Source organism: Dendrobates tinctorius, unplaced genomic scaffold (assembly GCF_039654945.1).
Source record: "Dendrobates tinctorius isolate UK_male_01 unplaced genomic scaffold, ASM3965494v1 ptg000007l, whole genome shotgun sequence".
NCBI lineage: Eukaryota > Metazoa > Chordata > Amphibia > Anura > Dendrobatidae > Dendrobates > Dendrobates tinctorius.
The window spans coordinates 13,118,337-13,143,095 of NW_027361675.1; the positions used below are offsets into that span (position 1 = coordinate 13,118,337).

Below are 24,759 nucleotides of genomic sequence, written 5' to 3' on the forward strand. Positions count from 1 at the left end.
GGAATGCGTGGACGGCAACTGTGAGCAGGAACTGGCGGTGTTGGAGGTCAGGGGAAATACTAGAGACAGAGTGGAGACAGAGGCCAAATCAGAGAATGTTTAAATCTGAAATAGTTACAATTTGGAGGCAGCAGCAGTTTGCCCTCCACACAGCAGGGGATCAGCTGACGTTACCGAACCCCACTTACACATGAGCGAGTGTTTTGTCTGTGCGGACAGCACTTCTGAGCACCAACTGGCGGTGTCGGAGCCCAGGGAAATTCAGGTAGTAGGCCGAGGCCTACTTGGAACCAGGTGTAAATCTGAGGTTGTTTGACTGTGGAGGGAGCAGGACACTTTGCCATACACACAGCAGGGGATCAGCTGACGTTACCGAACCCCACTTACACATGAGCGAGTGTTTTGTCTGTGTGGACAGCACTTCTGAGCACCAACTGGCGGTGTCGGAGCCCAGGGAAAATCAGGTAGTAGGCTGAGGCCTACTTGGTGGCAGTTTTCGATTGTTTCTAGACTACTACAAATTGTCAACGTACTCCAATTAGGCCTCTGTCTTCACTCTGTTTCGAGTATTTCCTCTGGCTTCCAACCACGCCAGTTGCTGCTCTGAAATGCCGTCTGCACAACCCACACTTGTTCCTGTGTTACTGGGGTTCTGTAACAGCAACTTCTCCCTAGAGCTGAGTCAGGCAATGTCTCCTGCTCTGTCCACTTTTCCACTACAAGTAGTGGGAATGTAGACAATGCAGGAGACATTGCCGGACTCACCTCTGGAGATGAGCAGATGTTACAGGACCCAGGTAACACAGGAACAAGTGTTGATTGTGCAGACGGCACTTGAGAGCAGAAACAGGCGGTGTTGTAGGCCGGAGGAAATACTCAAAACAGAGTGGAGACAGAGGGCAAATCAGAGAACATATTAAATCAGAGGTAGTCAGAAGTTGTAGGCAGCAGGAGAGTTTGCCGTACACACAGCAGGGGATCAGCTGACGTTACCGAACCCCACTTACACATGAGCGAGTGTTTTGTCTGTGTGGACAGCACTTCTGAGCAACAACGGGCGTTGCTGTAGCCCAGGAAATAAAGTTCAGGTCATAGAAACATGAACACAACAGGAGACCTGGATCCTGTTGCCAGCCAATTATTTATTCTGGAAGAGGACTGGCAAATTCAGGTGAGATCCAGGCCTTGTTCATTTTCAGAAAAGTAAGCCGGTTAACCTAATCGGCGGATAGTCACGTGCGACGGTCTGTTACCACACCACCTGCAGCACTAAAGACACGTTCCGATAATACACTGGCAGCAGGGCAAGCCAGCACCTCCAATGCATACTGGCTAAGCTCTGGCCATGTATCCAGCTTAGAGACCCAATACTTGAACGGGGAAGAGCCGTCTGGGAGTACACTAACAGGGCAAGACAAGTAGTCTGTCACCATCTGACAGAAACGTTGCCTCCTGCTGAATGGAGCCGTCTGTGATGGTGTAGCCGTTTGTGGCGGACCCACAAAACTTTTCCACATTTGGGCCATACTGGCCTTGCCTTGTCCTGCGGCACTGCCTCTGCTACCTCTTTGTGCAGAGCTTCCTCCACTGCCTCTACCCACATGGCTGCTTTGAAAAGCACTACCAGCAACACTTGCGGGGGGAATGGAGAACATGATGGCCTGCACAAGTGTTTCTTGGTACTCCCGCATTTTACGCTCCCGGTTCAACTGTGGTATGAGGCTTTGTAAGTTGTCCCGGTAGCGAGGATCTAGGAGGGTGTACACTAGGGTGACCGGATCTCATATGGGGGGAAAAAATGTCAGAATCTTGTTGGTCTGGACCCCACAAAACGATTCCCCTTTCCAGATATTGAGAGAGCCAAAATTTGAGCTCGATCAAACGACGTTAACCCGTGCCGCTCGTCGCTCAAAGTTTGAAAAAATCCAAATTGAGGTATTTTAAGATTTAGGTATTTTGCATAGTCTGTTAGACTATAAAGAATGTGACAACAACATTGCAGAAATAGCCCTGACCAAATTTTCGAACCATTTGTGGTATTTGAATGCAGAGTTGGTGGGATTATCGTTTTTTGATCCCACCATTACAGACAATGAAAAGTTGTTAATGGCTAATAAATTGCTCAGTAGCACAGATGAACCATCAGAGCACGCTAACCTACATGAGTTGATAATTTTACATAGTTATCTAATCTATTCTAGAGCTTTTGTTAAAGTAGTTTTTGAAACGTCAGAATATAATGCTCGGCATTTGCTTACAACTTGCAGGACATATTGCTTTTGTTCTTCATCTTTTGTCAGAAGGTCGTTAAAGTCGGTTACTTCCTACCTCTTTTAATTTTTCTTTCCTAACTTTTGGATTTACAACCCTAGCGTGCTCTTCCGACATCGATTTTTTGCGGTCACCCTAGTGTACACCCAGTAATCAGCCGTGTGGAGAATGTTGGTGATGCGGCGGTCATTTAACAAGCACTGCAGCATGAAATCAACCATGTGCTGCAGACTGCCAACTGGACAGGAAACGCTGTCCCCAGCTTGAGGCAGCATCTCAGCCTGCTCAGCATCACCCCACCCTCGCTGTACACACTGACTACTAGAGCCTTGTGTACCTCCCTCCTCTGGAGAGATGTGTTCCTCCTCCTCCATTGACTCCTCGTCATCCTCCTCACTAAGTGTCCCCTGCCTGGGCCTTTGTGTGGAAGCACGTTGCGCAGACTTGCCAGAAGCAGATGGCATTTCTGACTCCTCATCCTCGACCTCTTCAAAAACCTCCTCACTTAGTGCTTGTAAGGTTTTTTGAAGCAGACAGATAAGGGGGACAGTCATGCTGACTAGTGCATCATCTGCACTGGCCATCCGCGTGGAGTCATCGAAGGCACGCAAAACTTGGCAGATGTCCCTCATAGTGGCCCACTCAGTGGTGGTGAAGTGTGTCCGGCGCACAGTGTGACTTGTTTGCGCCTGATGCAGCTGGTACTCCATTACTGCTGCCTGCTGCTCACACAACCGCTCCAACATATGTAACGTTGAATTCCACCTGGTGGGGAGGTCACATATGATGCGATGTTCTGGCAGGCGGAATCGGCGTTGCAGAGATGCAATGCGCGATTTGCCATGCTGGAACGCCGCAAGTGAGCACACTCTAGGCGAACCTTGTGCAGCAGTGCATCAAGATTCGGATAGTCCCTCAGAAAGCTCTGCACGACCAAATTGAGCACGTGTGAGTGAGGTTGCCTAGGCCCAGAGCTGCCACTAGATTTTGGCGATTGTCACTCACTACCAAACCTGGCTGGAGATTCGCTGGCACAAAACCACACATCGCTCTCCTGCTTGATGGCATTCCAGAGCTCCTGTGCTGTGTGGCTCCGATTCCCCAAAGAAATTAATTTAAGGATGGCCTGTTGACGTTTGGCCACACCTGTGCTCATACCTGGCCTAACAGGCTCATGCAGTGCTGATTCCGAGGAACTAGAGTAGGAGGATGACTCAATATGTACAGACTGCATTCCTGCAATCCTTGGAATTGGCAGAATACGTACAGAGCCACTCTCCAGATCTGTACCCGGCTCCACAACATTGACCCAATGGGCAGTGAGGGAAAGGTATCGTCCCTGTCCATGGCTACTGGTCCACGCATCGATGGTCAGGTGGACCTTGCTACTGACGGCGTTTAGTAGCGCATTTTTAATTTTTCCCTCCACATGCTTTTGCAGGGCAGGGACGGCTTGCCTGCTGAAATAAAAGCGGCTGGGCACATTGTATTGTGGAACTGCCAATGACATCAAGTTCCGGAAGGTGTCAGTCTCCACCAGCCTGAATGACAGCATCTCAAGGGCCAGTAGTTTGGCAATGCCGGCATTCAGAGCCAGTGCTCTGGGATGATTTGCCGAGTATGGCCGCTTTTTCTCCCATGCCTGTGCTACCGATTGCTGGTGAGTGGCCTGGGAGTGTGCTGATGACTGAGAACGTGGTTCAGTGGGTGGAATTTCACTGGGTCACTGGACAACAGTGGCAGAGGTTCTTCCATGGCGTTCCAGTGAGGAAGCCGAACCAGCTGTGTGTGAGCTGGAGGAAGAGGCCCCAAAACGAGCTGAAGAGGTGGTAGGTGCTGCTGAAGGTTGGCCTACATCTTCAGTGTGTCTGTGCAACTCCACCTCGTGCTTGGTACGCACATGTTTCCACATATTTGTGGTATTGAGGTTGCTCACATTTTTCCCTCGTTTAACTTTCTGATGACACAGCTTGCATTTGACAGCAAATGTCATCTGCAACTGTGTCAAAAAAAGACCACGCACTGCAAGTCCTGGGAACGCCCGTTTTCTGTTTTGGAAGAGGATTGCTCCTCACGGGTGCCAAAGTGGAGGCTACAGGCAACCAAGTCTGCCCCCGCCCTCTCCCTCCTCTTTTGGCCGTTCGGGAAATCTCTTCCTCAGAGCTGCTCCCACCACCTTCCTGTGGCTGACGCCATGATGGGTCAAGGACCTCATCATCTCCACTCCCCTCTTCAAGCACCGGCTGGTCCTGGGTTGTCTCGCCAGCACCGTACGCACCAGAAATTGGCAACTGAGTCTCATCAGATGAGCACTGAGGTGTGCTGACAATAGGCACTGGCCCACCCGCCTCTTCAAATTCAGAGGGACAAAGCAGTTGCGCATCACTGCATACTCCCTCTTCACGCTCTAGAATGCTGCTTGGCTGGCCACCTCTTTCCAAGCCAACAGATTCTGAGAACAGAAGTAAAGATTGAGATGTCTCCTGTCCAGGGCTCTCAGACTGCCTGGGCAATTTGGCAGGTGGTGAAGAGACAGATGGTTGCTCTTCAGTGCTCTGGCCCTGGGAGGATGCGGAAGTCATTGAAGTTGATGCATTAGCTGCCATCCATCCGACAACGGCTTCAATTTGTTCGTCACGCAGCAGTGGGGTATGGCGAGGTCCTACAAAGCTGCGCATGAAGGACTGTTGCCTGGTAAAAGTGGGGGATGCCGGGTCACTGGTGGCCGCAGCAGACACTGAATCCCCACGTCCTCTCCCTGCTGAAACTCCACGGCCACGACCACGTGCCTTACTCCCTGCCTTCTTCATCTTGGTAGACTGATAAAGATAGGCAAACATAAAAAGTAAAAAAAAGGGGTGGCTTTCTTATTCCTGAACACCTGCTAACCAGTATAAGAAACACTATTTTGGCTATGAGTGTGTGTACTACACTTTAATATGATCTAATGTGGCCTACACAACTCTAAAGTGGAGTGTTTGGTGAACTTTATTTCCTTTTTTTTTGGGGGGGGGGGGGAAAAAGAAAAGGATGTGACCAAAGTTTGAAAGCTATAGTATCACAAACTTTTTGGAGCGATTACAATGCAGGAAGCTAACCTACAATGCAATTGATGAGGCTCCAAAAAATAGGGTGATACTAGTCTGGCTGGCTCTGAAGGGCACAAGCCAGCAAAAAGGCTCCTCTATCTAATCCTATATAGTGTTTGCAACCAACCAATGACAATGGATGCGGATGGAAGCACACTAATATAGGAGCAAAAATCTGGACAAATTAGCTGTAAAAAAAGGACTATGTATGAAGCAGTGACGCACGCTGAGCGGACTACAACCAGCGGTGGCTGTAGAACACACTGCAACGTGAGCTGCACTCACACACAGAGAGACCTATCAGACGGCCAAAAACAGTGCAGAGAAATGGGCTATAGCGCTGAAAGGCTCCGCTGTCCAATCCTTTAGTGTTTGCAACCAACGTATATGGATACGTATGGAAGCACACTATACAGGAGAAAAAAAAAGCAGCAATAAAAGAAAAATGTGTATGAGGCAGACACACACGCTGGGCGGCCTACAAGCAGACGTGCCTGCAGGACACACTACACAGCGTGGGTATCCACTCACACAGCCCTTGCAGACAGCTATTAAAACAGCGCTGCTGGGCTACAAAAATGCTACAGTGGTGGATTATGTAGCCTGGGTAGAGCAATAGATATGTTTGATGATCTCTATTTCTAACTGTCCCTCACAGTCTTCAACAGCAGCCTGTCCCTAACTGAATTCACAGCAGAGTGAACCCGAAATGGCGGCTGCTGCGGTTTTTATAGTGCATCATGACATCATTTCAGCAGCCAATCACAGCCATGCCAGTAGTTAACATGCCTACATGCCTAACAGGATGTGCCCACACTTCTGAGGATCCCCATTGGCTGAATCAAATCGAGCGGGCTACTAGCATTATGGGAACTTCCGATTCCGGTATTCGATATGAAAAAAGTATCGGAACTAAGTATCGGAATTCCGATACAGCGAATATCGGCCGATACCCGATACTTGCGGTTTCGGAATGCTCAACACTAGTCTCAGGGGAAGAAGTGGGGTCTTCCTGGGTCTCCTACCATACAGTCCCTTTTCATTCAGGTGCCGACGGATAGTACGGGTTGACACTGTTGTACCCTTGGACTGCAGGGCAGCTTGAACTTGTTTGGATGTTAGTCGAGGTTCTTTGTCCAACATCCGCACAATCTTGCATTGAAATCTCTTGTCAATTTTTCTTTTCCGTCCACATCTAGGGAGGTTAGCCACAGTGCCATGGGCTTTAAACTTTGATGGCACTGCGCACGGTAGACACGGGAACATTCAGGTCTTTGGAGATGGACTTGTAGCCTTGAGATTGCTCATGCTTCCTCACAATTTGGTTTCTCAAGTCCTCAGACAGTTCTTTGGTCTTCTTTTCTCCATGCTCAATGTGGTACACACAAGGACACAGGACAGAGGTTGAGTCAACTTTAATCCATGTCAACTGGCTGCAAGTGTGATTTAGTTATTGCCGACACCTGTTAATTACACAAATTAGAGAAGCATCACATGATTTTTCGAACAGTGCCAATACTTTTGTCCACCCTCTTTTTTATGTTTGGTGTGGAATTATATCCAATTTGGCTTTAGGACAATTCTTTTTGTGTTTTTTCATTTAAGACAAATTAAATGAAGATAATACCAAAGAATTTGTGTTTGCAATCATTTTCAGGAAGAAACTGAGTATTTGACAAAATTGCAGGGGTGTCAATACTTTTGGCCACAATTGTATAAAAAAAAACAAAACCCTGCTGTGGTGTTCACAATCCTGTTGCAATAGGACAAGCTGGATGGCAAAACAAGTGCTAGTAATATCCCAAAAATAATAGGAAGGAAAAAATAACTTGTTACCATGCCAAATGAGTTGAAAAGAAAAGTCTTGAGTGAGGAAAAGAAGGTCTCAATTCTGGCTTTACTAGCAGAGGGTCACAGTGAGCGTCATGTTGCCTTCATCCTTAAAATTTCTAAGACGGCAGTCCATTACAACCAGGTTAAGCAGCAAACATTGGGGACAACAAAGCTACAGACCGGCATAGGCCGAAAACGACTCTCCACTGACCAGGATGACCGTCATCTTATTCGAAAGTCACTCAGCAACCGCAGGATGACATCAAGTGACCTACAAATGGAATGGCAAATGGCAACAGGGGTGAAATGCACTGCAAGAACAGTTTGTAACAGGTTCCTAGAGACAGGGCTCAAGTCATGTAAAGCTAGAAAAAAGCCTTACATCATTGAGAAGCAAAGGAGAGCCAGGCTGAAGTTTGCCAAAGACCATAAGGATTGGACCATAGAGGACTGGAGTAAGGTAATCTTCTCTGATGAGTCTAATTTTCAGCTTTGCTCAACACCTTGTCGTCTAATGGTTAGATGGAGATCTGGAGAGGCGTACAAGCCACAGTGTCTTGCACCCACTGTGAAATTTGGTGGAGGATCGGTGATGATCTGGGGATGCTTCAGCAGGGCTGGAATTGGGCAGGTTAATCTATGCAAAGGACGTATGAATCAAGCCGCATACAAGGTTATCCTGGAAAAACAGTTGATTCCTTCTGCTCAGGCAATGTTCCCCAACTCAGAGGGCTGGTTTTTCCAGCAGGACAATGCGCCATGCCACACAGCTAGGTTAATCAATGTGTGGATGAAGGTCCATCACATCAAATCACTGTCATGGCCAGCCCAATCTCCCGACTCGAACCCCAATGAAAACCTGGAATGTAATCAAGAGGAAGAAGGATAGTCACAAGCCATCAAAAAAGGATGAACTGCTTAAATTTTTGTACCAGGATTGGCATAAGGTCACCCAAAAGCGACTTTTTGTCCTCATGCCCCATCAGGCCCCTGGCCTACTACCGCTTCATTGATGATATTTTAATCATCTGGACGGAATCTGAGCAACAGCTAAAGACGTTCCACGAACAGTTTAATCAATTTCATCCCACCATCAATTTAACACTCAACTACTCCAGTACTGAGATTAATTTTTTGACACCATCATTAAGCTAAAAAACAATGAAATAGAGACATCCCTGTATCAGAAGCCAATCGACCGTCCAACATACCTTAAATGGGACAGTTTCCATCCAAAACACATAAAGAACTCTATTATCTATAGCCAAGCTATCAGATACAATCGTATATGTTCCAACCCCATGGATAGAGACACACACCTTGGTCGACTCAAAGAGACCTTTTTGAATCAGGGTTACCATCCAAGAACAATTGAAAACCAAATTACAAGAGCCACCAGATTGTCAAGGAATCACCTGCTACATTACAAAGCTAAAGAAGAAAATAACAGAGTGCCTCTAGTAGTCACCTACAACCCAAATCTGGAGGTGCTAAGGGGAGCTGCACGGAAATTACAACCTTTACTACAAAAAGATGCCCAATTAAAATCCATTTTTCCAGACCCCCCACTGCTGTGTTTTAGGCAGCCTCCAAATTTAAGAAGCATCATTGTCAGAAGCTCCCTGTCCTCTCCAACAGCTGCAGGAACCTTTCCTTGCAACCAGAAAAAATGTAGAACCTGTCCATTTATAATGACCACGGACAAGATAAAGATCCCGAACTCACATCAGGACTACAAGATCCCAGGTACTTTCACCTGCATTGCATCTAATGTGGTGTACTTAATTATTTGTACTAAATGTCCAACTGGGGGTCTGTATGTGGGGGAGACAGGGCAAAAGCTTAGAACAAGGATGAATGCTCATCGTCACACAATAAGAGAAAAAAGAATGGATATACCTGTGGCAAAACATTTCTGTATCCCTGATCACAGCAACGTGGATATGAAATTACTGGTATTGAAAGGTAACTTCAATTCTCAGAGAGAGACGAGTTTGGGAGTACAAATTTATGACGACCTTTAACACTCTCAGTGCTGGAATGAATGTGTCGCATGGATTTATGTCTTTTTACATCAATTAAGGAATTTCCTTTAAAACCTTGTGGGGGCATCACAACACAGAACTAGACCCCAATCAGAGGACCAAAAAACAGCCGGACTCCTTATCTATGAACTGGTCCAATGTTTATATTTATGTTTCTCCCTCTCCCATATTGATAGTTCTGCTTCACGTCGCTTGTCTTATCTATTGCATTTTTTCTAGGCTGTATTGTGCATAAATATGTGACTTCAGATTTTGTATTAGTCTAGCCTGATGAAGAGACCTGAGTAGTCTCGAAAGCTTGCAATGTGTTACCATCTTTTCAGTTAGCCATTAAAAAGTATCAACTACTGAGGACTCTCAGTCCTGAATATTTTTCCAAAAGCAGTGTGAAAGACTGGTGGAAAGCCTGCAAAGATGCATGAAAGCTGTGATTAAAAATCATGGTTATTCCACAAAATATTGATTTCTGAACTCTTCCTGAGTTAAAACATCACTATTGTTGTTTCTAAATGATTATGAACTTGTTTTCTTAGCATTATTTGAGGTCTGCAAGCACTGCATTTTTTTGTTCTTTTGACCATTTCTCATTTTCTGAAAATAAATACAAAATTTAGTGCTTAGAAATTCGAAGACATTTTGTCAGTAGTTTATAGAATAAAAGAGCAATTTACATTTTACTCAAAAAGACACCTATAAAGAGAAAAATCAGACATTCTGAACATTTTGCAGTGGTCTATTAATTTTGCCAGAGCTGTGTGTGTATGTATGTATATAATAGGTTATTTTATTTTTTTATTTAGTAGCGCCAACATATTCCGCAGCACTTTACAGTTTTGCACACATTATCATCACTGTCCCCAATGGGGCTCACAATGTAAATTCCTTATCAGTATGTCTTTGTAGTGTGGGAGGAAACCGGAGAACCCGGAGGAAAACTAATAAACACATGGAGAACATACAAACTCTTTGCAGATGTTTTCCTTGGTGGGATTTGACCCCAGGACCCCAGCGCTGCAATATAAAATATATAATATATATAATTTTTTTTTTCAGCATATAGATTTAATATAAATTTCTTTCTCTCCATTCTGTCTAGAGCTCTGGACAAGCCCTTGGCTCATTATTAACGCAAAACCTATTTCAGTCAATGTTCCAGAGTCCTGAACACCCAGAAGATAATGATTCTGCTCATCAGACAGGTAGAAGAATAACAGAAATGTTACATATAATTTGTTTATCATATAATACATTTTCCACTTCTGCCATTTTCCTTGCAATGTCATTACATGGTGACTGATCTGGTTTGGCCTCTATGATCTGCAGTACATGCTTTGTCACACTCCTTAACCTTTTTCCGACGTCAGGCGTAATAGTACGCCGACGTCGGACTCCCTCCCTTTGATGTGGGCTCCGGAGGTGAGCCCACAACTTTCCCGGGAGATGTCAGCTGTTTTGAACAGCTAACATGTGCCTAAAATAATAACCACGGGTGGATCGCGAGCCACCCGTGGCTATTCTTGTTAAATGTCACTGTCAAATGCTGACAGCGGCATTTAACTCGTGCTTCCAGCCATCGGGCCGGAAACAGCCCACCGATGACCCCTCCCGTCACGTGATCGTCGGTCACCGGTTCGTTGGCATGACAACCAGAGGTCTACTGGTGAAAGGTTCACTTTAGTTTTTTCAGCATAACCATGCCCACACACTGCCAAACAAGAACAAAATCTGTCTGCCATCTTCTCCCTCCACTTACAGTAGGGGGAAATAAGTATTTGATCCTTTGCTGATTTTGTAAGTTTGCCCACTGACAAAGACATGAACAGTCTATAATTTTAAGGGTAGGTTAATTTTAACATTGAGAGAGAGAGAATATCAAAAATAAAATCCAGAAAATCACATGGTATAAATTATATAAATTTATTTGCATTTTGCAGTGAGAAATAAGTATTTGGTCCCCTACCAACCCTTAAGAGTTCTGGCTCCTACAGACCAGTTAGACGCTCCTAATCAACTTGTTACCTGCATTAAAGACAGCTGTCTTTTACACAGTCACCTTTATAAAAGACACCTGTCCACAGACACAATTATAATCAGCCAGACTCTAACCTCTACAACATGGGCAAGACCAAAGAGCTTTATAAGGATGTCAGGGGCAAGATCATAGACCTGGACAAAGTAGGAATGGGCTACGAAACCACAAGTAAGATGCTGGATGAGGAGACAACTGTTGGTGCAATAGTAAGAAAATGGAAGAAAGACATAATGACTGTCAGTCGACATCAATCTGGGGCACCATGCAAAATATCACCTCATGGGCTATCATTGATCATGACGAAGGTGAGAGATCAGCCTAAAACTACACGGGGGGAACTTGTTTATGATCTCAAGGCAGCTGGGACCACAGTCATCAAGAAATCCATTGGTAACACATTACGCCTTAAACATTTAAGATCCTGCAGTGCCCGCAGGTTCCCCTGTCAAGAAGGCACATGTGCAGGCCCTTGTGAAGTTTGCCAATGAACACCTGGATGATTCTGTGAGTGATTGGGAGAAGGTGCTGTGGTCAGATGTGACAAAAACTGAGCTATTTGGCATTAACTCAACTCGCCGTGTTTGGAGGAACAGAAATGCTGCCTAAGACCCAAATAACACCATCCCCACTGTCAAGCATGGAGGTTGGAGGTGGAAACATGTTTGGGGTGTTTCCCTGCTAAAGTCATGTACCGTAAAATCCTGAGAGACAACCTTCTTCACTCCGCCAGGACGTTAAAATGGGTCGTGGCTGGGTCTTCCAGCAAGATAATGACGCAAAACATACAGCCAAGGCAACAAAGGAGTGGCTCAAAAAGAAGCACATTAAGGTCATGGAGTGACCTAGTCAGTCTCCAGACCTTAATCTTCACAAAACTAGTGGCAGAGATGATGGCTCACCTAAGAGAACAAGATGTTCTAATAGTCCCATATCTGGATGACTTTTTAATAGCGAGCAACTCAGCCCAAAGATGCAGGGAACAGAGGGACAGGGTGATGGCTCCTAAACCTAAAAAAATCAAGGCTGGAGCCCAGGAAAGTCCAGGAGTTCCTAGGCCTGACACTGGACTCAAACACCCAGGAGTGTTACCTGCCAGACCACAAAAAGGAGAGGATCGCTCAGATGGTAGCAAGAGCAACGCAGAACCCTTCCATGACGCTAAGAAAAGCAATGTCACTGTTAGGGTCCCTCTCCGCATGCCTGCCGGCGGTCCAGAGGGCACAGCTACATACGAGAGATCTCCAATGGGATGTTTTAGCCAACCAGTCAGCATTAAGAGGTCACTTGGAAGGTTGCGTTACACTAGACTCCAAAACTATTCGTTCCCTAGCTTGGTGGAAACAGAGACAACCTATCCAAAGGGATTTCCTGGGTGATAAGTCACACACATAATCACCACGGATGCCAGTCCCAAGGGATGGGGAGCACACATGAGCAACAGGGTGGCTCAGGGGGAATGGGGAGGTCTGGAACTAGAAGCCTCCTCGAACCAAATGGAACTGCTGGCAGTAGGCTACGCCCTAACACACTTTCTACCGGTATTAAAGGGACATCATATCCGATTATTTTCGGACAATCGAGTGACGGTGGCCTACATAAATCATCGGGGGAACCAGATCCCGAACACTAATGAACACATCCTCCGAAATATTAACGCTAGCCGAGAAAAACCTACTGTCCCTATCTGCACTACACATACGGGGAGCAGAAAACCAGACAGCAGACTTTCTAAGTCGCACCCAGCTACATCAAGGGGAGTGGGTTCTAAAACAGTCCATTTTTCGGAAAATTGTAAAAATGTGGGGAACCCCGGACATGGATCTGTTTGCCGACCACAAAAACAAAAAAGTGGAAGCATTTTGTTCCCTAGACCCCAGGGGGAATCCCAGGACCCTGGATGCGTTTATGCTTCCATGGACGCAGGGCCTAATGTATGCCTTTCCGCCGCCCATTCTCATCCCGGCAGTCATAAGGAAAGTCAGAGAAGACAGGGCACGAATGATACTAATAGCCCCGTTTTGGCCAAAAAGAACTTGGTTTTCCTGGCTGAGAATACTGTCAATAACCGACCCCTGGGTTCTACCAGATCTCCCCGACCTTCTGTCCCAAGGTCCCGTGTTACACCCTCGGGCAGTGAACCTCCATTTAACAGCATGGAATTTGAAAGGGCACTGCTGAGGGGGAGAGGGTTTTCAGAAAACCTGGTTTCCACGCTACAAAAGAGTAGGAAACTGATCACAACCAGGGCCTATGGTAGAACTTGGAAGAAATTTCTATCTAGCTCTGGGGTAAGGGTTCAAGATGGAATCCAAATTGACAAAATTCTCGAATTCCTACAAAAAGGGTTAGAGCAGGGGCTGGCAACTAATACATTGAAGGTACAGATAGCGGTTCTAGGTGCCCTTTATAACCAGGATGTGGCAGGCAACCATTGGGTGGCACGGTTTATGAGGGCCGCAGCCAGGTCTAGGCCAATAACCACCCATAAAATACCGTCATGGGATCTAAACCTAGTGTTGTCTGCACTAACAGGGCCCCCATTCGAGCCCATCCAATCAGCACCCCTAAAAACCCTATCATTAAAAACTATACTTTCAGTGGCCCTAACATCCGCTCGCAGAGTGAGCGATATTCAGGCTCTGTCTGCAATACCCCCGTTCACTAAAATCCTGGACGATAGTCATATTAAAACCTGATCCAGCATACCTACCTAAGGTGTCGACACACTTCCATAGGTCCCAAGAAGTGGTCCTTCCTTCCTTCTGCCCAAACCCTAGAAATAGGGGAGAGAAGAAATTTCACACCCTGGATGTGAAGAGGTGTTTAGTTCAGTACCTAGAGGCCACCAAGGGATGTAGGAAAGAAGGGTCTCTCTTTGTGTGTTTCCAGGGACCTCGGAAGTGACTCAAGGCATCCAAGAGTACCCTAGCAAGGTGGATAAGGGATGCGATTGCCCTGGCGTATTCATCCAGTGGGAATACCATCCCGGAGGGTCTAAAAGCTCACTCTACAAGGGCAATGGCGACCTCATGGGCAGAAAGATCAGAGGTATCAGTAGAGCAGATCAGTAAGGCGGCCACCTGGTCAACACCTTCTACCTTTTTTAGGCACTATCGCTTAGATCTAGCCTCTACGTCTGACCTGACCTTCGGGAGAAGGGTCCTTCAGGCGGTGGTCCCTCCCTAAGCTACCAATCTCTGAAATTCTCTCCGTGGTGCTGTCATGGGTGAGAGAGAATAGCTTAGTTACTCACCGAAACGGTGTTTCTCGGAACCCATGACAGCACCCGCTTATTCCCCCCCCTTTCACGTGTGCGGTGAGCACGAGTTAATGTGTGTAAAGTGTTTTTTGTTAGACACGGGGCTTCTCCATAATATGCAATATTATAATGTTATGTATATACTTTTGTTGTTATCTAACCGGGAGACCCTCTGATGCTCTGTAACCAACTGGGGGCGGAGGAGAGGTGCTGCCTTTTTATCTGTAGGTTCCTGTCCTTGATGGGCGGACCCCCTCTCTCCGTGGTGCTGTCATGGGTTCCGAGAAACACCGTTATCTGGGAGTAACTAAGCTAATTTCTCACTGGAAAATGCAAATAAATTTATATAATTTATACAATGTGATTTTCTGGATGTTATTTTTGCTATTCTGTCTCTCAATGTTAAAATTAACCTACCCTTGAAATTATAGACTGTTCATGTCTTTGTCAGTGGGCAAACTTACAAAATCAGCACGGGATCAAATACTTATTTCCCCCATGTACCACCTGTGATCAGCTGGTGACTTATTCAAATGGTGAAAACAGCATTCTCCTGGAGTTCTGCGCATAGAGCTAAACAAGTCCACAATTTGCAAACATGATTGACCTTTGTCAATAATTTGAACTCTGCCTTAGTTAATATGGACAGATCCCGGCACACATTTATTTCCTTCATATTAGAACCATACTCGTGCTCAGAACTGTGTGGGTTCCTTAGCGGAGTGGGGATGCACCCTTCAGTGAGCTTGACTGACGGATCTGAGCGACAAGGGAACAGATCATCTTGTGGCAGAACATAAACTGTTAGAAAAAAAAATCCAATTGCAAAATACCAGAAACATTATGAGCCTGCATATATTGGGGGTAATCTGCAGGTAAATAGTGGTGAAATGCTATCTTGCAGGTAAACTTGATGCGCAGCTACAGGTAGAAAACTAAATTCTAACGTTCTATTCTCCCTGCAGCCGCTCAGGGAAGTTCTAAGGCTTTGTTCACACGTGTGCATTTTTGCTGTGTGGATTTTTTTTTTTTAAATGCAAATTAAAAGGTGCGTTTTGGAGTACCAGCAAAAGCTATGAGATCTCAGAAATCTCATGCGCGCAGCTTTTTTTTTTTCCCCTGATTGAATTGTAAAACTGCTACGTTTTTCAGAACTGCAGCATGTCACTTAGTGTTTTTACAGCATTTTTCACCCATAGAAAGCAATGAACAAGTGCAAAAATGCCGGTATCAACTTTTGTGGTGTTTTTGGTGCTGAAAATGATCGGCAATAAACGGTATCCGTGTGAAAAACAGAGCAAAAACTATTCTTACTCTGCACATTGACAACCTGCTCATACACACATCTGACACATACGTTGCGGGAGAAGCTATGAATCAATGTGCAGGGAGCTTATGGCTGCGCTCACTGTACAGGGAGGAGTGACTAACCCCTCCCTGCACCACCCTAATGACTGGAAGCGAGCGGCTACAGGGTGAACATAAATGTATTTTCTCCCTGTAGCTGCTGTTCCAGTAAACCTACCAAGCATGGTTTGTACACTATTTACCTGCAGATTGCAGAGATGCCTGCAGGTAAATGGTATTTCTGGAGGTGACCGATTCCCATTAAGTTTAAAATGAGGCTCATAAAAACAACTGCTATCCAGTACTATCCCCTTAAATATCTATGCCGCACAAGTCTCGTGTGACTCCATACAGTCACACACCGGCTGTGTTTCACATTCAAAATTTGCCTTTAACAGAGCAACCATGTAGTATGAGCATAAAGCAATCACAGGTTCAAGTACCCTAAGGAGATTAAGAAATAAAGTAACAGTAAAAAAAAAAAAAAAAAAAAAATCTATAAAAGTTTAAATTCCCACTCCCTTCGTCTTTTAAAAGAATAATATGTTTGGTATTGTCTACAAAATGTCAAATTATTTGACCCTATCATTAAACGCCAAAAGAAAAATTGAGAATTTTTCCTGTCGCTGCACGTCTCCCTCAACCCTTCTACCCGCAAAGAAAGTGATAAAAAGCCATCAAAACCTTGCGTATATCCAGAGTAGTATGCAAAAAAAACTATAGCTGAGTGTACAAAAACCAAGCCATCACACAGCTCTATCAGTTAAGTCTCCAACATTTTTTTTTTTTGTTTCATAAAATTAAAAAAAAAATTAACCCTAAATTTAAAAAAAAATAACTATATAAGTATGGCTGTGTCATGAAGAAAAAAAAAAAAATAAAAATAGCCCCGATTCATGAACACTGGCATGAGCAACTCAATGAGGAGATGGGCTGGGGTGAGATGCTCCTGATTCATTTAGAGGTGTTCAGAACCACTGGACAAGTGTTGTGCACCTCTGTGTGTGCGCTCCGTCACAGATCTTACTCCAGTCCCTGCTGCGTAAGACTTGTGGCATAGTGAACGCTGCCGCTTGTCATAAATTTGAGGAGACGAAATTTATGACTGACCGGTAGTCATAGGTAACAGTCACAAGCTCTATGTAAGTCTATGAGGGCCACATACTGGCTCTCATAAACTTATGAAGAGAAGTGATCTCCTGCTCTCCTAGCAAACACTAGAACCATCCGGCAGCTCACAGACTGCTGGAGACTGACAGAAGTGGCGCTGGGAACAGAAGAAGACTAGAGGGAGAAAACATGGTGTACTTCTCTCTGCCCTACTGAAGAGCAAAGCGGTGTAATGCACATGCATGGGGATAGGCCACAAAGTGCCGACGCATGTGCACTACAGTACTTTGCTTTGTGGAGGACACTCTGTGGACAACGTGGGACACGTCATCTACACGAAGCAAGAAGGACCGCAATTGGAGGTGCTGGAGCAAGACAGTGTGGTACATAAGGGCTTAAAGTTGCTGGCCCTACTTTATATGATAAAAACCTGGTGACAGGTTCCAATTAAAAGACAAACCTTGCCAGATTAAAGCTATCAAAAGCTGCATGCATTGGACTCGGCTTGCCTAATTAAAGTCCTTTGCTTCTTCGGAGGCCACGTCCAAATCCTGTGTTTGTGGCTGTTCAGAAGGAAGCCCATGATGCAGTCATGAATGGAGGCTCAGTGGTCAAACCCAGGCTTAGACAGAATTGTGTAAGATCAGAATGATACGGAACTATTAGCGCTTTCTGTAGACTAATCTTGTGGTAAAGTAGACTAATCAGTCTTTTTCTATACTGTTTCACAGACGCGCTTTTGAAAAGTTGGAGTACGGAAACACAGGAGATAGACTGCACAGAGACCAGCACAACGGACCCTCCATCTGTGGTTATCCCCGTTATTAACGCCAGCACTGTATCCGAGGCTTCCCTGCAGTCTGCTCCTAGCACAGCGTCCATACCTTTACCATCTGGCACCATAGGATGTGGGACTCCATCAGCACCCGCTGTGTCCACCACAGCACCACAACCTCTGGAAGTGCCTGTTCCTAATGGGAGTCATTTCACAGTTACCCAGGAGAACTTCATTACACCACAGACCTCACAGCCCTTAGTAGAGGGATTATCTGTGGTTGCAGGACCCAGTCTTCCTATAGGTGCCACTTCGGACACTGTTTTGCCAACGCTGGTGCAGGCTGCCGTTTCCAGTGCCAGTACAGTATTGGGCAGCAACCCTGCAATAACATTAACACAGACTCCCAATGCTGCCATCTTGCAGCCCAGCTTGGTGATGGATGAGCAAAACATTCAGTGGATCTTAAATGGAGCGTCACAAAACAATGAGCGATCAGTAAGTACCAATTCACTACAGATGCAATTAAAGTGGGGAAAAAAAAAACCCTTTTATCTGGGATCTGATAATCCAGAACTGAATTCAAACACAGAACTATAGTGTCTAAAGGACATAAATTATCGGAAATTATTGTTTGAAAACAAACTTACAATATATTTTGTAACTTACTATATATTTTGTGCCAACCTTTTAATTACGGTTTTTATAGATCTTTATTACCATCTGATTTCATTGATACTTAAAGGGGTTATTTTTTGTCCAATGAAAGATTATACAATTTTCCTTTATACTCTTACAAATTCTTCTGGGTTTTCAAGATTTTCACTTGCTTTGATTTAATATGAACCCTGTTGCCTGCAGGAGTCAACAGTCTGAACTGATTTGTAAAATGTTTGTTTTTAGGGGTGCACTTGGCTGGTTGTTTCCAATGGCAACCCCTCTCTAAGCTGATTGTGAGAGGCTGAGTTAAAAAGAATCAACAGGTTTTGTACTCCATCTGAGAGCAGCATGATTTACGGGCTGAGACCCTGATTCAGCTGCTGCTGCATCTTCTAACTATGAAATAAGATGTCATCAGGGCGCAGAGATGGAAGCAGTGAGAAACTTCAGCGCTGCCCCGCAGCTTCCAGCACCTCCTTCAAACTGTCAGCAGGGGGCAGTGATAGAAGCTGTGAGTGACGCCATATCCACTCCCTGATGACTATTTGTGGGCGATGGTAGAAACTGTGGGGCAGCTCACTGCTGCTATCTCCAACCCTTGACAACGTCTTGTTTTACGTAAGCAGTGGCAGTGAACATAGAAGCAGATTGCGGGCGCTGCACTCGCCTGTCCTGCATTGTCTATTACCATTGATCAAGGACAGCTTTAGTGCCACTGCATTCTGCAGAGGCAAAGCGGTGTCTGTTTACAGCATAAGTGAATGCACAGTTGCGGAGCAGCTGCGCTCTGATCTCGCTGGTTTGTACTGTCAGTCGCACATCATCTGCGATAAGCAGGGAGGTGAGGGAACGGTGCCCTCCTGCAGAAGATGATAAAATTGATGCTCTTAATCTAAAATACGAGTATGGGAACAATGAAACACATTCCTTTCATCAGAGTTAGGTTTGTCATCTTAAGAGATGCTTTATAGGAGCCTTTTTAATAGTATTTGCCAGTTACCTTTACTTGTACATGAACTTATTTAAAGGGAATCTGTTACCCCATTTTTCGAGTGTCATTCTGTAATGCTGTAGGTAAGCCCCCGATGTAGCCTGAAAGATAAGAAAAATGAGTTAAATTATACTTACCGGGGGGCGGTCTGGTCTTGGTCCGATGGGTGTTGCTGTCCGGTGCCTCCCATCTTCTAACGGTGACGTCCTCTTCTTTGCTACCTGTCATGGCTCCTGTGCAGGCGCACAGCTCTCCCCTGTTAAGGGCAGAGCAGAAAACTGCAGTGCGCAGGTGTCAGACCTCTCCCGGCGCCTGCGCACTGCAGGGCTCTGCTCTCGACAGGGCAGAGCAGTGCGCCTGCGCAGTAGCCACGACATGAAGCAAAGAGGAGGACGTCACCGTTAGAAGATGGGAGGCGCCGGACGGGACCGCCACATCCATCGTACCGGACCGAACGCTGGTGTGGGTATAATCTAACTCATTTTTCTTATCTTTCAGGTAACATCGGGGGCTTATCTACAGCAATACAGAATGCTGTAGATAAGCCCCTGATGGCGGTGCCGGCAGCTGATATTCGAAAAATAGGGTGACAGATTCCCTTTAAAAAAAAAAAAAAAAAAGACATGCTTTGCCTGAATAATGAACTTTTATTTCTGCACACAGCAGCAAGCTCCGAAGGTAGAGAAGGTGTTCTTCACCACTACAGTCCCACTTTCCAGCCCTGGAGGTATGTCCGAAAACTTTTATGTCTACATCTCTAAACATTGTTATGAACACTCATTTTCTGTATTTTTTTTTCTACTTTTTTTAACTTGTTTTATTGAAAATTATGCAACATAACAAGGTTACATTATGGCACCAAATATCCTAAAACTGGTGAATAAAAATTGAACACTGTTAGAACCATGTAAAAGATGCTTGCGCAGCAGTAAGTGAGGAGCGTTTTTGTGTATTTTGACATTTTTAGCTCCTGCAATGCATACGTACTGACATTGCAGAGAAGCTGTCAGGGGACTCGTGCCGCCTGAATCACTGGCAGCGTTAACCTGTGACGGGCCCATTACAAACCGTTTTTACCCGTGCCATAGAAACTGTCTTCGAAAAAAGACTAAAGCAGCACCGATTTATCATCCAACAGGAGCCACTGTGCTAAATTACTCACATTTTAAAACTATCTAGTAGTTTATATTTTTCAAAAGCTTTGGCAGTTTTAATTAATCTGCCCCATAGTTAGAAAACAAGCGAGGAATAAGGAGGATTCACATCAGCTTGTCTCATCGTGATTGTCATGTGTTTTCCTACACATATAGGAGGAGACTTGTCTATCAAGCTGAGCAGCGATTCGCCCCATTCTGCTTCTCTCAGTTCCTGGCTCACTTTTAACCCCCTTAATGTCCAATGACGGACACAGTCCGTCATCGGACATCTCCCCTGCTTTGATGAGGGCTCCGGCGCTGAGCCCGCATCAAAGCCGGGACATGTCAGCTGTTATGAACAGCTGACATGTGCCCGCAATAGGCGCGAGCGGAATCGCCGTCCGCCCGCACCTATTAACTAGTTAAATGCCGCTGTCAAAGCTGACAGCGGGCATTTAAATAGCATTTCCGGCCGCCGGGCCGGAAATGACGTCATCGCCAACCCCCGTCACGTGATCGGGGGTTGGCGTCACGTTGCCTGGACAACCAGAGGTCTCTATGAGACCTCTATGGTTGTTCCAGGCATAAGGCTTTCAGCGCCATCCGGTGGTCGGCGCTGAAAGCACAGCAGTAAATCTGCTACATATGGGCGATCTGCTCATCGCCCGTATGTAGCAGAGCCGATCGGGTTGCGCAAGCTTCTAGCCTCCTATGGAGGCTATTGAAGCATGCCAAAAGTAACAAAAAAAAAATGTTTAAAAATAAAAAAAGAATTAAAAAAAACATAAAAGTTCAAATCACCCCCCTTTCGCCCCAATCAAAATAAAACAGTAAAAAAAAAATCCCACATACACATATTAGGTATCGCTGCGTTCAGAATCGCCCGATCTATCAATAAACAAAAAGCATTAACCCGATCGCTAAACGGCGTAGCGAGAAAAAAAATTCAAAACGTCAGAATTACGTTTTTTTGGTCACCAAGACATTGCATTAAAATGCAATAACGGGCGATCAAAAGAACGTATCTGCACAAATGTGGTATCATTAAAAACGTCAGTCCGGCACGGAAAAAATAAGCCCTCACCCGACCCCAGATCATGAAAAATGGAGACGCTACGGGTCTCGGAAAATTGCGCAAATTTTTTTTTTTTTTTTTAGCAAACTTTGGAATTATTTTTCACCACTTAGATAAAAGAGGACATAGACATGTTTGGTGTCTATGAACTTGTAATGGCCTGGAGAATCATAATGGCAGGTCAGACTTAGCATCTAGTGAACCTAACAAAAAAGCCAAGCAAAAAACAAGTGTGGGATTGCACTTTTTTGGCAATTTCACCGCACTTGGAATTTTTTTCCCGTTTTCGAGTATACGACATGCTAAAACCAATGGTGTCATTTAAAAGTACAACTCGTCCCGCAAAAAATAAGCCCTCACATGGCCATATAAACGGAAAAATAAAAAAGTTATGGCTCTGGAAAGAAGGGGAGGGAAAAATGAAAATGCAAAACCAAAAATACCCCTGGTCGTTAAGGGGTTAAACTACTTTTTAGGTAAAGCTTAGCAGTTTGTAACAAGGGAGCCTGACCTGACCATTTTTATATATATATATATGTGTATATATATATATATATATATATATATATATATATATATATATATATATATATATATATATATATATATATTTATATATATATTTATTATGTTCTATGTTTCGGCAGCATGATTTCTGCCTCAGGTATGGAAGAGCTTCTCTTCCTACACTGGGCATGTAAACGCTTGGGCACCCCTGGTCAAAATTACTGTTGTGAACAGTTAAGGAAGTTGAAGATGACATGATCTCTACAAAGCCTTAAGTTAAAGATCACACATTTCACCAAAAAATATATGTTGTAATTTTTTACATTTTAAAAATTACAAAAAGGAAAATAGCCCAATTCAAATGTTGGACACCTGCATGGTTAATACCTAGTAGCTCCCCCTTTTGCAAGTATCACAGCTTGTAAATGCTTTTTCTAGTCAACCAAGAGTCTTTCAGCTCTTGTTTGAGGGATTTTCATCCATTCTTCCAGTTCTGTGAGATTCCTAGGTCGTGTTGCATGCACTGCTATTTTGAGGTCTAGTCACAGATTTTCAATAGTGTTCACATCAGGGGACTGTGACGGCCATTGTAAAACCTTCAGCTAGCGCCTTTTGCGGTAGTGTATTGTGGATTTAGGATCATTATCCAATTGTAGAAGCCATCATCTATTCAACTTCAGCATTTGTTTTTTGTTTTTTTTACAGATGGTGTTATGTTTGCATCTATAATTTGTTGAAATTTCATTGAAATCATTGTTCCCTCTACCCATGTAGTGTTCCCTGTGTCATTGGCTGCAACACTACCCCAGAGCATGATTGACCCACCCCCATGCCTAATGGTTGGCTAGGTGTACTTTTCCTGAAATTCTGTGGCCTTTTTTCTCCACACATACTTTGTGATCATTATGGCTATAGAGTTATTTGTTAATCTCATCGGTTAAGAGGACTTATTTCCAAAATGCATCAGGCTTGTTCAGGTGTTCTTTTGCATACTTCTGATGCTGAATTTTACTGTTCCATGAAGCTCATATTTGTGCAGGTGTCTCTGAACAGTATAACAATGTACCACAACTCCAGAGTCTGCTAAATCTTTCTGAAGGTATTTTGCAGTAAGCTGGGCTTCAGATTTGCCGTTCTAGCAATCCTATGAGCAGCTCTCACTGAAATTTTGCTTGGTCTTCCAGACCTTTTCTTGATCTCCACTGTGCCCGTTAACTGTCATTTCTTAATTACATTTTGATCTGAGGAAAGGGCAACTTGAAAACGCATTGCTATCTTCTAATAGCATTCTCCTCTTTTATGGGCCTGCACTATTTTCATTTTCAGAGTGCTAGGCAGCTGCTTAGAAGAACTCATGGCTGCTTTTTTTGACACAAGTCAAAGGAGGCTGGGTTTTTATCAAGCTGGGAAATTTGCATAACCTGTCCTTATGAAGATAGTGAACAAGCCATGACCCTAACAGGCTAATTAAAGTCTGAAACCTTGGGCAAAGTTAGCTGAGCACACAAATCTCCAAGGGTGCCCAAACTTTTGCATTGGGACATTATATCTTTTGTAATTTTTTAAATGTAAAAATTACTTTTTTTTGCCTAAAATACAAAGGAAATGTGTCCGCTTTAACTTAAGGCCTTTTTAGAGATCATTTCATCTTCAGCTTGCATAACTGTTCACAATAGTCATTCTAACCAGGGGTGCCCAAACTTTTACATGCCACTGTAGTACAATTGTCATAAAAATCTGATTACTACTGCAGGAATAAGCATGTAATGGCACAGTGAGACTGCTGCCAACATTTCTATGCTTACCAAGATTTCATAATATCTGAAAGACCGTTACTATTGATCCACATTCTCAAAAGAACCAAGGCACTTTCACATCCTTTTTTAATGCGTGTAGGAAAAGAAACATGAATTTCATGTATTTTTCATAGCATATTTAGGGGATTTTTTTTATCATGCTACTTTCTCGTTCGCCTTATTGGGGGACACAGAGACCATGGGGTGTATGCTGCTGACACTATGCACAAAAAAAGGTTAGCTCCTCCTCCGCAGTGTACACCCCACCGACCGGCAGGGAATTCCTCAGTTTTAGCTTAGTGTTCGTAGGAGGTGGTCACGGGTCCTTCATTGGACCCATATCTACCTCGATGTGTGTCGTTCCTTTTCAGGTCTTAGGAGGGATACAGTGTGAACAGTCACAACTGTACCCCCACAAAGAGGCTATGAGTACGGCGTGTACTGTCACCCCGTATCCTCATAGTCCTCCGGGCGGACCGCAGGCTCAGCACAGGTGACGTGCCAGCGAATACGGATGGTCCTTGCCCCCTGCCTCCCACCCACTCGCCCACCAGAGCCTGTCGGTTGGACGAGGCGCGAAGACGGAGAATATGAACAGACAGCGTGGGATACAGAAGGTACCTTTATTGGACCGGAACAGGAAGATCACAGAGACGCCTGGTTGCGGCGCCAAAGTAGCACCGCAGGTTATCAGCTGCTTGCACCTCCCAGTCGCCGCATCTCTTTTGGCCCCAGTTGCGGTGCAGGCCTTCTTCACCCCACCGCCGGTATCCTTGCGACGGTTGCGTCTGGGAGCAGGGCTATGGCGGCGTCTTCTTTAGGGGCGGGCGCGG

The 24,759-nt window shown here is 44.9% G+C and overlaps 1 protein-coding gene across 2 annotated transcripts in view; it reads left to right on the forward strand.

Moving 5' to 3' along the window:
* MTF1 (metal regulatory transcription factor 1) overlaps window positions 1-24,759 on the forward strand; it is a 54,253-nt gene that overhangs the window by 20,869 nt on the left and 8,625 nt on the right. The window contains exons 7-9 of one of the 2 annotated variants that reach the window (XM_073572075.1): window positions 10,335-10,437; window positions 17,718-18,259; window positions 20,079-20,139. In XM_073572075.1, coding sequence (XP_073428176.1) covers window positions 10,335-10,437; window positions 17,718-18,259; window positions 20,079-20,139 — 706 coding nt within the window. Of the gene's footprint in view, window positions 1-10,334; window positions 10,438-17,717; window positions 18,260-20,075; window positions 20,140-24,759 lie in introns of both variants that reach the window. The other variant, XM_073572065.1, reaches the window with a different exon arrangement.